The sequence below is a fragment of the Pteropus medius genome, unplaced genomic scaffold (genome assembly GCF_902729225.1).
Source record: "Pteropus medius unplaced genomic scaffold, Ma_sr-lr_union100, whole genome shotgun sequence".
Classification (NCBI taxonomy): Eukaryota; Metazoa; Chordata; class Mammalia; order Chiroptera; family Pteropodidae; genus Pteropus; species Pteropus medius.
In genome coordinates, this window is record NW_024352839.1 from 708,903 (window position 1) to 723,706 (window position 14,804).

A 14,804-nucleotide genomic window follows, 5' to 3' on the forward strand; every position below is an offset into this window, starting at 1 on the left:
TTATTCACTGAGCCCGACATCCGTATTTTCACCATTTTTATTCATTAATTTTGTCAGATGGTTTAGTGGGGTATGTGGGAAGAGATGGGAAGGAGCTGTCCCCCCACCCCCTGTGTACTAGTCAGGACATGCTGGGGGCTCCCGGAGGGAGAGGACATGGTGTCAGTCTAGCCCTCAGATTTGTGAGAGCTGATGGGTGTGCCCTTCAGCCCTGGGTAGGGAAGCCATGATAACAAGTTAGGGACCCACAACGAAAGCAAGTTACAAAGTTAGAAACCTGGGGTAGGGGTCAGGAGCTCAAGAAAATACAAAATAAGGGATTGGGTTGGGCCAAGATCAGTGAGGGAGAAGGGAAGGGAGGAAGGTCTCTCTCAGCTCTGGCTCAGCAGTAGCTTCGAGTTTGGCCCTCAGGGTGGAGGGACCAGCTGGGAGTGGGGTAGGGGGGTGGGGGACCAGCCCCTTCCCTTCCTTGTCCCCCATTCCTGTACAAGGACCCTCGGTGGTGCTCGCCCCCTCTGCCATAGGCTGGTGGGGCTGCCCGGTAGAACAGGAGAGGCTCGGGAGGGCCCCAGGGCCCAGGCACCCTGTGAGGGGTGTGGGGGCCCCAGGGGGCCCGCTGTTTCTGGGGTATGTGGGGGGCTGGGGGACCAGGATCCTGAATAGCTGAGGGGGAGTCTCGCGCCTTGGGGAGGAGGAAGGAGGCTAGAAAGGCAGTGAGAGGACCTGGGACCTAAGGAGCTGGTTAACATAGAGGGCTCAGGCGGGTGAGGCTGGCCCGGGTGGGGTGCTGAGGGGCGGCAGGTGGTTATGGGGAAAGCAGGAGGGGGGTGGTGGGTAGCTGAGCAGGAAGTTGGGGGACCTGTGGAGTGGTGGCGATTGGCCAAGCATGCCATATGAGGCATTGAGCCTATCTGGGGGCATGGAGCGAAAGGGACTCCAGGACTGGGTGGGGCCAGAGTAGGGGGACCCCTCACCTGCCTCTATTTCATAGTATAGGTTCTCTCCCCTGTCAAGTGGTGCAGGAGGACCCAAGGAGCTCCTCCAGACTGGAGCTGGGGAGCTGGGCTGGAAGGATGGGGAGGCCAGAGGGTACAAGCCTGATTTGGGGACCCCAAGAAAGGGTGGCAGGCACTCCCGGGGGGCTGAGGAGAAGCAGCCGGGGGTTCTCACAGAAGCAGGAACCTGTGAGGAGACAGAACATGGGAACTAGGCCGATGTCTCTGGCACATTGCAGCCCCCACCTGTCCTGAGCTGGGCACTGACCTGGGCAGGGCCTCTGCGTCCCCTCCTTGAGATCCCTGTGGGCCGCTGGCTCCTCACCAGGCTCCCATCACTTTGTTGCCTTGGTAGGGAGGGTGGGGGTCCTGGAGCCCAGGCACCTGGGTGGGCTAGGGAGTGGGTGGGTGGCCCACTCCCTGAGGTCCCCGGGGGCTTACTGCCCACCTCCAAGGACAGTGAGCGGCAGAAAGGGGAGTGGGGAGCAGATGGGGTGCTCCCATGCTCCTGTTGGTTCTGTCTCTGGGCCACCTGCTGAGCCTGCTCAGCCAGGGCCAGGGCCATGAGGCGTGCTGGGTTCTTGGGGGGTGGAGGTGGAGCACCCCCAGGGCGCAGGAGAGACAGGGGTGGGGGCAGCAGTGGCGAATCCATACCAGGTCCTACACAGAGGAATGGGAAGGGGTGTCAGCCAGGTCGTGAGTGCAGCCTTAGGGTCTGTGAGGGTGTGGGGCGGGCTGAGTAGGACTTACCATGCTGGCCTTGGGCTCCCTGAGGACCAGGTAGTGCCAGCTTATTGCAGATTTCCTGTTGGCAGGTGTCACTTAGCTGGGCTTCAGCTCCATGCAGCAGCAGGGGAATGAGATGGGGGCGCAGGCCTGGGCTGGGGGCTGGCTTTGGGGTGGCTGAGGCAGGTGTTCCCCCAGCCCCTAGCAGCTCCAAGACAGCAGGTGGCACTGTTACAGCCAAGGGCTCTGAGATGTCCAGGGCAGTGGGTGAGGCAGGGCTGGTGGGCCCACAGGGAGAGAGGGCCTGGGGGGTTACCCTGGGTGGGAAGGCAGAAGCAGGGGCCGGGGGGGCCGGGCTGGCAGGAGGTGCAGGGTCCCCTGGGGTGGGGCTGCTGCAGCGAAAGGTAAGGGGATCAAAGTCAAGCCCCCGGAGCCCCTCCAGGCAGCGGGGTGGGCTGAAGTCCAGCTCATCACCATCATCTAGCCAGGCTGAAGTTCGGTGCGAAGGGGAACCGGAGAGTGCCCCCAGCCCGGCTGCTGAGGACTCAGAGGACTCAGAGGACTCAGAGGACTCAGAGGAAGAGGACGAGGACAGGCTTTCGCAGGAGCCAGCAGGTGCCGGGCCCACTGGGAAAGCATCACTGCTGGAGTGGGGTCGCCGTAGCCTGTGCAGCCTCTGGAGGCCTAGAAGGGCAGTGGGTAGGGGCAGTTAGGGCCCAGGGCTCAGAACTTTCCATACCTGTACATCAGTGAGAATAGGGCACACAACCCAGGAGGCTGGAGAAATAACATACAGAGGACCTTCCCCAGATAGGATCACAACTGGCTTCGAATCCAGGGAGAACTATTCAGACTCATAATGATAAAAGAAATGAATGGCAAGTTCATGAGGGGAACCGTTCAAGATCCAAAGGCCAGAATAAAATCCAGCAACCCAATGGGCTGTGAGTATGAGACCAACCGGATTTCAAACAAGGCTGCTGAGAATACAGACTGGGGCGACACATTTGGAAAACAATGGCCTTGTCTTGTTCAGTGGAACGCGAGCATACACTCGAGTATGCACAGCCATTCCTGGATATGTATAGAGCTCTCAGGTGTGGGGCATGGCAGGGAGTGCCCATAAGAGCCCCCCAAATCCGTTGGAGGTAAGATGGGCAAGCGACTCCCCATGGGATATCCACATGGAACACTAGAGATCAGCAGAGAAGAGAGAGCCTGACTTACACCCAGCAACATGGATGGTAGTCTGTAATGCAGTGGTGACAGTCAAGTTCCACATACAGAATAATACCCTCTTTCTTATAATACCTTTAATTAAATTTCAAAATGACTAGAACTGTGCAGTATGTTATTTACACATACACCTATACGTGATAAAACCTTGAAAACAAGGGGATGATGACCATTAAATCTAGAGGATGCCTCTGGTGGGGAGGCAGCAGGTGGGAAAGGGGAGGAGTCTGCAGGTAAAGTAGTGGGGCTCTTTTAGTTCTGGCCAGTGGGTTCATTGGCGTTCATGATATTATTTAAATTTTTTCAAAGGGAATGAATGAATGAATGAATGAATGAATGAATGAATGAATAAATAAATAAATAAATAAAAGAACCCTGTATGGACCGATGATCATGAACCAAGGGTGATGCTTTATCCAACTCATAGTACCCAATGTCCAGATTAAAACTAAAAAGTCCCAAGACCCCTAAATTTGAAGTACAGCACTGGGAGGCCAACTCAGGGCCCCAGCCCCACCTAGCTCCACCCAGGTACAGACCAGGCCACGCTGAGCTCACCAGCACCACTGGCCTGCGATGACAGAGACTCTTCACTCTTGGCAGATCTTAGTGTGACTGTGTCAGGTCGGCTCCCTGCAAGGAGAGGTAGAAGGGTCACAGGGGCGCTCCATCGTGCGTCCTCCACCACCCCACTGATTGCCCGATCTCTGACCTGAAGGCTGTGGTGGAGCGCGTGTGCTCCCTAGCCAGGGAAGAGGCTTCTTTCGGGGGATGCTGGGGCCCCGGCCCAGTGCAAAGAAGGTCTTCCAGCTGCTACCCCCTGACTTCCGCTGTTTCTCGCCTCTTTCCCCTTTCCTCCTGGGGTTTGAGTGAGACATAGGAGGCGGTCTGAGGAGCTGGGGTCTCCGAGCTAACCACTCTACTCCCTGGCATCCCACTCACCTTTCTGCAGGTGAGGCTGAGGCCTTGGGAACTGTAGAGTCAGTGGGTGTCCCCAGCCGGCCCTGGGTGCGAGCCTGAGCTTCCTCCAGTGTCAGCAGGCGAGTAGAGGGGCCGCTGCCCGCAAGGGACTTGGGCCTGGGAAGGAGGCAGCGGCCTGGGGAGTTGGGAAAGTAGATGGCAGTCAGCCTGGAGGCCATTCAAGGCCACAGGCAAAGCCAAGCACTACAGCCCAAGCCCCGGCCCCAAAGCGTGCCCCCCGGGCTGGCAAGGCAGGGGACCAGAGAGGATCAGGCGGGAATGGGTGGGCAGCAGGCAGGTGAGGAGGAGGAGTGAGGCAGAACCAGCTGATGAGGCAGCTCCCAGCAGCTAGCGAGGGCAGCGGCTCTGGCTTCAGTTACCTCGGGCCAGTGGGCCCTCCGATGTGCTGAATCCTGATTGGGCTGGGGTCCGGGGCAGGGCAGGGAGTCTAGGTGGGGCTGGGGCAGGGTCAAGTCTGGGGACCTCCCACCTCCTCCCAGGTGGACCCCTGGCCCCAAGTGCCCCCAGGAGCTACAAGGGGTGAAGGAAGAACGATGTCCGGGCCAAGAAGTGGGGATCCTGAGCGTAGGAGCTGAAATGAGAAGGGTGGGGAGGGGAGGGAGAGGCCGGGGCGGGGTCCTCAAGGAGCCTGGAGGGAGGTCCAGCTTTAGTGGGTAGGGACTGGGCTGGGAGCCCACCTGCCCTCCCACTGCAGCCCTGACAATGAGGAGGTAGTAGCCAGGACATCAGGGGGTAGGATGAGCATACCTGCAGGGTCAAGGCCAGCAGAGGCGAAGGTGTCACTGAACAGGACATCCACATGCGTGAGCAGGAATTCCACCACCACCGACTGCACTCGAACCTCCCGGAAGGCCGCTGCCCCACCCAGCCCCACCGATTCCAGCTCCATAGACCTGGATAGGAAGAGAGAGAAGGCGATAAGATGCCTTGAACCGCAGCTGAGGGGTTCTGGCTAGGTACGGTGGGGAGCCAATGGAAGCAATGACTGTCATTCAACACCTCTGACCTTATCAAACTGATCACATCCAGAACTGGGTTCTGAACCTTTCCCCAAACCTGTTCCCTTCTCATCTTCCCCATCTCAGTCAATGCAGTCCTTTAGTGGTTCAGGCCAGACACCTTGGAATTGTCCTTGACCCCTCTCTTTCTCTCACACTCACATCCAATCTGTCCGTACATCCTGTGGGCTCCAATCACAAAATCTGTACAGAATCTAAACTCTTCTCCCCCTCCACTGCCCTACCCTGGCCCAATCTCCATCCCCCCTCCCCTGGACCTACCCCTGATCTCCTGCTCCCACCCCTGCCCCCACATTCTGCTCCCCACGCACCCAGAGGGAGCCGGTGAACCCCCGAGTCAGGTCAAGGCCCTCCCAGCTCAGAGCCTTCCCTGGCTGTACCTCGCTCCTGGTAAAAGCAAAGTTCTCACCATGACCTATAACCCATAAGCCACTCCTCTATCTGGTTCCCAGGACCTCTCTGACTTCATCATCTCCTCCTGTGCCCCAATCCCTCCCTCACTCACTCACTCGCTCACTTAGATCCAGCCACACTGGCCTCCCTGTCGTTCCTCCTGACCCAGACCCAGGACCTTTGCACTTGCTGTTCCCTCTGCCTGGTTTGCTCCTCCCCAGATATCCACATGGACCCCTCTCACCTTCTCCAATTTGATCCCAGTGTGACCTTCTCAATGGAGTCTTCCCTAACCATCTATTTAAAATTGTAAACCTTCCCTGTATTCCAGGTCCATATTTGTTTTTTCTTTCCCATAGTTCCTATACCCACCATCTGATGTACCACCTACTTTATTTAGGACAGAGAGCTTGTCTGTCTCGGTCACCATCAAATCCTCTGGGGCTTACCCTGCTGCTGGCCATAGAAGACTTCTTACTGAAGCCTTCCCTGACACTGTAGCTAAACATTCTGAAATGCAATGACCCTGCATATCCCCATTCCCTACTTTGTAATCTTTCTCCTTGTCACTTACAACTAGAAGACCATACTCGGTATTTTCTTCTTGATGGTTCATTGTCAATGAGAACATGAGGTCAGAACCATAGGATCTTGCTCACTACTCTGTCCCCACTGCTGAGAACAGGGGCTGGCACCCTGGAGGTACTTAATAAATATGAACAAGAGAACAAAAGTTGGGTGGATTCCTAGGGTCCGTGTAGGCTTGGAGCTCAGTCTGTGGGAGGGAGCTTGGGTGACAGGCTGATGAGCTGCCAGCTTACCGTAGCAGGTTGGGCGCCCAGACAATGGCCAGGTTGCGGGCATGCATGCTGGTGTTGGCACTGTGTCTCGCCATGCGGGCCAAGTGCCTCAGCAGATATTCCAGGGTCCTGGGGGTAGGAGTGGAGGGGGCCACCTGAGCCTCAACTCCCTTGTGAGTCCACCACATCCCTTCTCTGCTCCTCCTGGTTTACCTGTAGTGTGGCGGGGGCAGCTGCTGGATGACATCATGGATGCGCACCAGGCGTTCTTCTTCTCCAGGCACTGACATGGCCTCCTGAGATTGTGCACAGTTGTGATGGAGGCTGGGCCCAATGCATCCCAGCACCCTCCAACCTTGGCAACTCCCTTACTCACGCTAAACTTCCCGTAGAGCTGATATGTGAGCAAAGGGTTGGGCAGCTCTCGGAAGTAGAGCTTGCAGAGGGAGGACACACTGTGGATGTCCTGCAGGAAGGCTGGGCCAGACAGTTCAGGGATCCTCTCACTGTCAAACTCATGCCTAACGCCACCAGGTCAAGGTCAAGGAGAAGGAAGACTTGGGTCAGAGCTGGCCCACCTGGCTGTGCCCTCCTTGCTCCCCTGACTGCAACCCTCTTTCTGTGCTGGGCACTTCAGAGGCAGAGCCTTACTGGACCTGCAATAACCCTGTGTGCCCAAGACAAGGGTGCCCCATTTTACAGGGGACACCGAGGCTCAGGTGAGAGGTACTTCTGCCTATAGCTACCCAAGGCTGACTCTAGAGAGTGACCATGCTTTTTCTACCAAGTTGTGCCATTCTCCTGGCTTCAAGAGGTCACTGGAAAATGTGGCTGAAATCCCAGCAGCCCCTACATGCAACTGCCTGGTGGTGTCCAACTGCTCAAGGGTAAAAACTCAATGCATGTGACCTCATGACATGTCTCTCACTGCCCCTAGGCTCCGTGCTCTCACTTCATGGCCTCTTGTCAGACTCAGGGCTCTTGCCTCACTGCTTCCCACCTCCTAGACTGTCATGCACGCTGTCCCTTCTCAGCTCAGAACCTTCCTGTGGGTCCCCTTCATTCTGAGTAAAAGCCAAAATCCTAACAGTTATCAAAGAGGCCTTGTAGGCTCTGCCCCTAATTACTTCTCAGACATCAACTCCTGCTGCTTTCCCCTTTGGACTGGCTGTTCCCTCCACCGCGAATGCTTTCCCCAGGATGTCCACGCGGCTTGCTCACTTCCTTGTAAAGGCCAGAGGGAGCTTTTCCCCAGGAGGCCTTCTCTGTCCACTCTATTTAAACAGCAATGCCTCTCCCAGATTTATTATTATGACCCTCCTTACCACCCAACCTTTTGCTCCCCATAGCACTTGTCACCTACTAGTAAACTCTCTCATTTCCTCCTTGATTGTCTCTACTTCCAGTATGTGAGTCCCGTGAGGGTGAGAATTTCTGGTTGTCTCATTCACCACCGTGTCCCTAGTGCCTAGTGCTTGGCATGTGACAGGTGCTCAATGAAAGTGATCTGTCTGCTTCTAATGCTCATTCTTCTCTCACCTCTCAGGCCTCAGCTGGGGTGTCATTTCCTCAAAGAAGCCTTCCCTGCCTCCAGCCCTGGTCCAGCATTGTTCTATGCCCTCCTAACTCCCAAGAACTCTGTGCCTCCAGCACATGGCACAGGGCCTGGACTAAAGATGCTCAGTAAATGTTTGTAGAGGGAAGGGGTTGGTGGAAGGCCCTCACCGTAGCCTCTGGATATTGGATGACACGCCTGAGAGCCGGTAGATTCCATCCACCACCCCATGGGCCTCAATAAACTCAGAGCAGCAGCGAAGCACCTGGGGCACTGGGAGAAAGCAGTGGGGTCAGGGTTGGGTAGTTGAATCTCGGGTGGGAGGGGTGGGCTGGGCAGGTGGGCCTGGGCCTCACCATCCTGGCCTGAGTTACTGAGGTGCTCTCCAAGGTCACAGCCGAACACCCTCTGCCGCAGGATGCCCCGCTGTCGCAGCCGCTGCCGAGAAGGGCGGGAGCGCATGAAGGTACGCAGGAGGCCAGCCAGCTTCCCACGTGGCCGGGGCACAGCTGTGGGGTTGAAGGCAGGCCACACAAGGTCAGTGCAGCCACCAGTCTGGTGGGGTGGTGGGGGGGCAGGGGCCTGGCCCCTTGTTTCCAATCCATTACCTGAGGTCAGAGAAGAGATACCCTGGGGAGTTGGGACACCACATGGGGGACCATCAGCATCTGTGGGGTGAACGATGGGTGGAAAGAATGAAAGGCAGGCAAAAGATGCAGGAAGGCCTCCCCACTTTGTCCCTGGCACTTACCCCCCTTGAATCCTGGACCAGGCCGCTCTGTGAATAGCTCCACACACTCACTGGGGAAGAAACCGACCTGAGGAGGGTTCAGGGTCAGTGCCTGGGCTGCCATAGCTCATGTAGCACCCTAGCTTTCCCTGTCCACCCCAAGTCAGGCTCACCTGGAAGCCTCTCTTGCCCCGCCACCAGCTCCGATCCTCTGTGGGCGGCATGTCGATAACTGAGACAATGTCTCCCACCTGGAAGTGGGCAGATGAGAGGAGAGAGGGTCAGAGGTGGCTGGGAAGTGGGGCATCCAGCTCTGGAATCTGTTCCCCGACAGCCTCACCTCGAAGGATAGCTCATCTGGTGCCTGGGCTGTGTACCGTTTCACCACGTGGGCAGCGGCCACTGCAGGGATATTGAGGGAGGCCTCTTCACTGAGGAGCAGCCGCCGGCCATGGTTGTCCAGCTGAGATGGAGGGGGGATGTTGCAGGGAGAGGCCAGAGGTGATAATAAAGGTGGAGAACGTTCCTTCATGCCTACTTGTCCCCCACTTAAGAGCCCCAGTCACTCAGAGCTATTGGTCAAACACTTAAATTCATGCCCCTTCTTTTCCATCACAGGAGGACTTGCCTGCTCTGAAGTCCTCCTGATACACCCCTGGACCCTCATTCTCCATAGCACATCTGCTATCTAAAAAGCTGCTGGTTTAAGTCACTTAGCCAGGCATTCTGTTACAGCCAAATCTATTTCTAACTGATGTACCTTGAAATCCTCACATCCCCACAGCCCAACACCTGCACACGCGCGCGCACACACACACACACACACAGGCGCGTGTGCTTATTCTCACAGGCATGCACCCACACAGACACTGAAATACCAGTGCATCCTCCACTCTGGCTCATTTCTTTCCTTGCCCACACACACTCCCAGGCTGGTTCTCACTCCTCAGACATCCCTCACTCACTCCCAACTCCAAGCCCTGCTGCCCGGGCCCACCTCCATCCAGGTGAGCACAGGCCCGCAGTTGAGGTTACTGTCCACCAGTCCTGACAGGGTCTCCAGGTATTGCAGCAGCAGCGGCACCAGCATCTGTGGGCAGGTTGTCAGGATGGATTCTTACGAGGAGAGCCAAGTGAGCCTACTGCCCTCCTATACTGCCCTAGCTTGCCTCTGGGCAGGACGGATATTCAATCTGAATGCATGGCTGCTGCTCCACTGTTAAGTACTGAAATAGTGTCATATCAGTTGATAAATAGGCTATGCCAAGCTCCCGGGTGCTTCCATTGGTCTGGCCATGTTGACCCTCACACAGAACCCCCCAAACTACCCATGATCCTAAAACTAACCTTCAGAACCTTGCTGCAATTCTAGGGCCTCTCCATTCTGACTGGTTGGGACTCAGGCCATACTCGTGTTTAAATATTTATCGATCCCTCTGCTTTGATGGTTTCTCACACAGCTGATGAGGACACCCCGTGGCTGAGGCAGGGGCTGAGATAAGCAATTTACCTGGGCAGCCCTGGCACCCTCTGGGGGTGGGGGAAGTTCTGGGAGGCAGGAAAACCTTCGGTCAAATATGCACCGGTGAAGGTGGGCATCCAGGGTACGGAAGTCATCATAACTGCGAAGAACTGGCCAGGAACGGCCCTGTGGGAGCAGAAAGGACAGAAAGGAGCAGTGGTCCCATTACACTGAGCTGAGGACCATGGCGACCAGTCCACTAGGCCAAATGAGAGGCAGGGGTGGCCTCACCTGACAGGTCACCTGTACTCCAAACACGAGCTCATTCTCCCCAGAGAAGCCGGGGCCTTCACGCCCTGGAGATAGTAGGAGCTGTAGAGGGAAAGAGAGGTCCAGGTGAGGGCCTCGCTTTTGTGCCAGTCCTGACCTCTCCAGGTGGGCACTCTTTAGAGGTGAGTCTGTGTTCCCCAAGGACAGGGTCTAGTGATGTCTCAATCAGAGTACAGGGACATGGCACAGAGCATACATCTAACAAAAAAGTTATTGCTAAATGAATAAAGGAACGAATGAACGAATGAATGAACAGCTCTCCCCTTCCGCCCTGCAACTGCTACCACAGACTGTTCAGATGGGTGGAGCAGGTGGTCCCAGACACTGGTCTCAGGGGCAGGGTGGCTAACATTGCTTCAGGATTGGGTGGGATTTCACCTTCCTACCTGGGTGCAAACCTTCATACCTGAATGTGGCCAAAGTCAACATTCTCATAGTGGAAATGGGCACAGTCAGCCAGCCGGGGGAAGGGACCTCGAGGAGCAGAGAGCCTGGGGAACAGGTGACACATCACTAGCGGCTCCTGTGCTTGGGTCCCTCCTAAGCTGAGCCTCTCCCTCACCTCTTACCTCTTCCCAGACTTCCCCTTCACACTGGGCCCCGCTGTGGTGGGCAGGGGTTGCACTGAGCCCTCCCCTGGGCCGTCCAGGCTGTCAGTGCTTCGAGCCTGCAGAGCAGAAAGAAGAATCAGAGGCCCCCAGGGATGCGAGCACAGAGACAACAGTAGCATTGTTATCTGCCAGCCTGGGCCTAGAGGCCTGAATCACTCCACACACTGCCATGAGCATGAAATAGCAGGGTAGGTCAAGGGGAGGTGAAGGCAGGCCTGAGGATAAGACTTAGTCTTCCTGTGTGGTCTGGGGTGGGGAGCTGGAAAAGCAGGGGTAGAAGGTGAGGCAGGGATAGAGCATGCTGGTACCATTTCTCCAGGTTTAAACCTTTTCTGTGGCTCCTGCAGGATTTTGCCCCTCTACACCTCTCACTGACGTCTGGACAATCACAACTCCCATTTTATGTCTTCCTGCTTCCAGCTTCTCCCCTCCTGCTTCTTCATAGCAAGATCCAGTATCATTTTCACACAACACAAATCTGCCTCTGTCTCTCCATAGATTATGGACTTTCAATGGCTCCCTGTTGTCTTCAAGATAAAGTCTGATTCTGTGGTCTCTGTTTACCTCTCCACCCTCATCTCTCCCTCTTGCCTCCACTTTCAGAGCCCTCAAATTTCTAAGAGTCCAAGAAAAGCACCACCTTCTCATTTCCTTCTAAGCCTTTGCAAAGGCTGTTCCCTCTGAATGGAACCCTCTTTCTTGTTCTTTCACTAGGTTCACACCTCCTCATCCCTCAGGTCTCCACTGTTATGTTTCTTCCTCTCAGAAGATCTCCCTGACCTATCAGGCTGTCAAGCACCTCTTTCAGACTCCTCCATTCCCTGAGGTTCCCTCATCCCAGGCTTGATGACTCTGCCTGGGCTTCCCCCATCACAGCCCTGAGCACTCTGGACTGTCTGGTGACAAGTCCATCTCTCCCATTGGACTGTGAACTCCCCAGGATCAGGGCCTAGGGTGAGGGCCCAGTTCCCCAGTATTGCCCAGTACAGAGGTGGGCACAGAATTGGTGTTCCTCACAGGTAAGGTTGTGCCTGATTCTCGGCTCAGTCCCAACTCCCAGCGTGTCAGCCCAGTTGCACAGCTGGGGCAGGGTAAAATTTCATGAATTAACCAGCTACCAGATGGAAACTCCCCGGAATGGGCTCTAGCTTCTCCCTCCTTCATATCCCTGCTACTGTGAATTCATCCTTGGGTCTCACCCTCAGATCTGTCCCCCTCCAGCCTATGCTCCCCAAGGCAGGATAGGATCTGACTCTGTGCCTGGAGCACGGGGTCTACAAATAGGTCTCAGTCATTTGTTAAGTGAGCAAATGAGGGAATGAATGGATGAATGAGCAGGAGCAGCATGGTGGGAGAGGGAGACAGTAGGGGAGGGAGGATGAAGACAAGAAGATGGAGAGGATCCAAGGATCAAGGGGTTGAGGTGGAGAAAGAAGGAGGAGGGGGCAGCTGGAGAGGCTGAGGTTCAGGCTGTTGGGAATGGATAGAGGAGGGTTAATTGAGAGGGACTGGGATGGAGTGAGAACGAGGAGAAGAAAAGGGTCAGGCTGAGGAAGGAGCTGAATGGGGGTGGGGTTGGAGAATGAGAAAGGGACTGGTAGTAGAGGGAGGAGGGTGCTAGGCCAGGAAGGGGTGGAGGCTGGGATGAGGACTCTAAGGATGGCTCTGGGATGGGGACTGGTGAGGACCCAGGGAGCTTCAGCAGGCCCCTGCAGGAGACACTTGGGGGATGCCTGGTCCTTCCCTGGACCAGCCCCTCCTCCCGAGTCCAAGTCTTCAGCCACTGTCATTCCCATACGGAGCGTGGAAGGGGATGCACGCTGAGAGGGCGGGGCCGGGGTTAGGGCTTGGGACCAAGAATCAGCCCTGGGGACGAGAGGGACCGCGACGAGGGGTGAGGGGTGGCGCAGGCCTCGGACTCGGGCGGGGCCGGGGGCGGGGCGCGCGGGGCGGGGCCGCGCAAGGACAGACTGCCACGCGGACGGACCGACGGCCGCGCGGGCCCCTCACCACCATGGTCGCGTGGCTTCCTCAGACGCTGGACCCCTCGGTCGTCGTCCTTGTCGCCGATGCCGCCGCCATGGCGACACAAAGGGGAGGGCGCGAGCCGCGCGCGGGCGGCTGCAGGCTCCGCCCCTAACGGCTGCCCGTGGTTCAGGCGCGCGCCCCACGGAGGCGGAGGCAGTGAGGACGCGGCGCCGCTTCTCATTGGCTCCACCCTTAGCCTTAGGGAGACTCCCCGCCCACCTAGCGGCTTTTCATTGGCTTCGGCTTGGGTACCATCCCAGTCTTGGTCTCTTCGGTCCAGCCCAGAGAAGTTTGACAGCGCCACGCCCATGGCCGCTTGTCATTGGCTGTCATTCCTACCCTGAGACACACCCCCAGGTTCTTTATGATTTGCTTCTAACATTTATAATACTAAGCGATGGGCCCTCTTCTTAGTCTACTCTCATTGACTGGTCCACTCTGACGCTCATAATTGGATCCTCCTATGGGCTCAGGGTTTTTCTCCACCCCCAAGCAGTTTTTCAACGTTTCAAACCTCTAATCTCATCTTGTCAGTCCTGCCCCCGCCCACAGAATACTGAGGACTTTCGCCCATCGACGGTTTCCACTGCCTCAGTTGCCCTATATGGTATAACCCTAGGCATTCTGCGACTAGGCCTCGCCCTACCCACTGACATTTTCCTCGCCTTCTCTGATGCTTATTACAGGCCTGCCTCCAACCTGGACTCCTTTTTCCTAGGAGTAAGTTTAGCCTACAATGCCAGAACATGACATGCCTCCCATAAGGCCAATCTCAATTGTTCCCATCGCTGACTGGGCCAGGCTCAGAAGACACTGTGTAACAACGCCCTTTCCAAGAAGACTCTCCCATTGGTCATGCCCTCAACAAAGCTCTCACCTCAGAAGGTACATCCTTGATCCATGCACTCATTCATTCAAAAACTTAATTTGTGGAAATATCAGTAACCAAAACAAGGGAACATATTCCCTGCCCAGAATGAACTCAAAAACTAGTGGGAGAAAACAGTGAATAAATATTTAAAAATATAGAATATTAGGTGATAAGTTCTATGGATAAAAATTAAGCAGGGACCGGGGAAAGGGGATGCTGGGAGAAGGTCAATTTAAAGTTACTTATTTCAATTTATTGAACTTGCAGACCTCACTCCCATCACAGATATTTCCCACATGATGTTCACCCTATCTGGTGTATTCTCCACAAGCCCTGTCCCTTTACCTCTGTGGTGGCTGCAAATTCTTTGACATGCCTCTCATGAAAAGGTGGATATGCCCCCTTCTCTTTGAATCTTGGCAGGACTGTGACGACTTCCACCAATAAAGAATAGTAGAATGAACACTACATGATTTCCAAGGCTAGGTAGTAAAAGACAATGCAGCTTTTTTCTTGTCCACTGGAATGACTAGCTCTAGAGTTATTGAGGCATCAAGTGAGAAATGCAACTATGCTGAGGTAGCCATGCTGTGTGGAAGTCCAAGCCACATGGAAATTATGTGTAGGCACTACAGCCATAATTCCAGCTCATCATCTGAGCCCTGGTTGCCAGATTTTTTGTGAAGAAGCTCCAGAGGTTCCATATCCAGCTGTCGAATCACCTGAGTCTTCCCAGTTGAACCTCTAGACACCATGAAGCAGAGACAAATTGTCCCCAACTATGCCATGTCCAAATTTGACTCACGGAATCCATAAACATAATAAAATGATTGTTTTTAGCCACTAAGTTTTGGGGGTGGCTTATTACCCAGCAATAGTAATTGGGATGACCCTTTGTCAACTAGTTAATTCCTGTCTCAGCTTAAATGTAACTTCCTTAAAATCCTTCTAGGCCCTATTCTCTCCTCAACTAGATCAGGTTATTCTACTATAAACATCTTTGATTTCTCCTTTTATCTAAACATCTATTTCCTTCTTGTTGGTTTCATTTAAATGTATGGTTTTTT

The 14,804-nt window shown here is 55.2% G+C and overlaps 1 protein-coding gene across 1 annotated transcript; it reads right to left on the minus strand.

Moving 5' to 3' along the window:
• Window positions 1-19: 19 nt before the first annotated feature.
• Window positions 20-14,768, minus strand: ARHGAP33 (Rho GTPase activating protein 33). Its single transcript, XM_039850115.1, is given in 25 exon segments — window positions 20-673; window positions 675-773; window positions 776-798; window positions 801-1,182; window positions 1,264-1,655; window positions 1,746-2,405; window positions 3,516-3,590; window positions 3,670-3,815; window positions 3,900-4,053; window positions 4,686-4,831; window positions 6,172-6,279; window positions 6,364-6,446; window positions 6,527-6,671; window positions 7,876-7,978; window positions 8,062-8,214; window positions 8,314-8,373; window positions 8,457-8,523; window positions 8,609-8,686; window positions 8,776-8,898; window positions 9,433-9,525; window positions 9,946-10,083; window positions 10,189-10,269; window positions 10,634-10,718; window positions 10,797-10,894; window positions 12,849-14,768. Coding segments are annotated over 25 exon segments (3,789 nt in total). The 5' UTR covers window positions 12,855-14,768; the 3' UTR covers window positions 20-382.
• Between the last annotated feature and the right edge of the window lie 36 nt (window positions 14,769-14,804).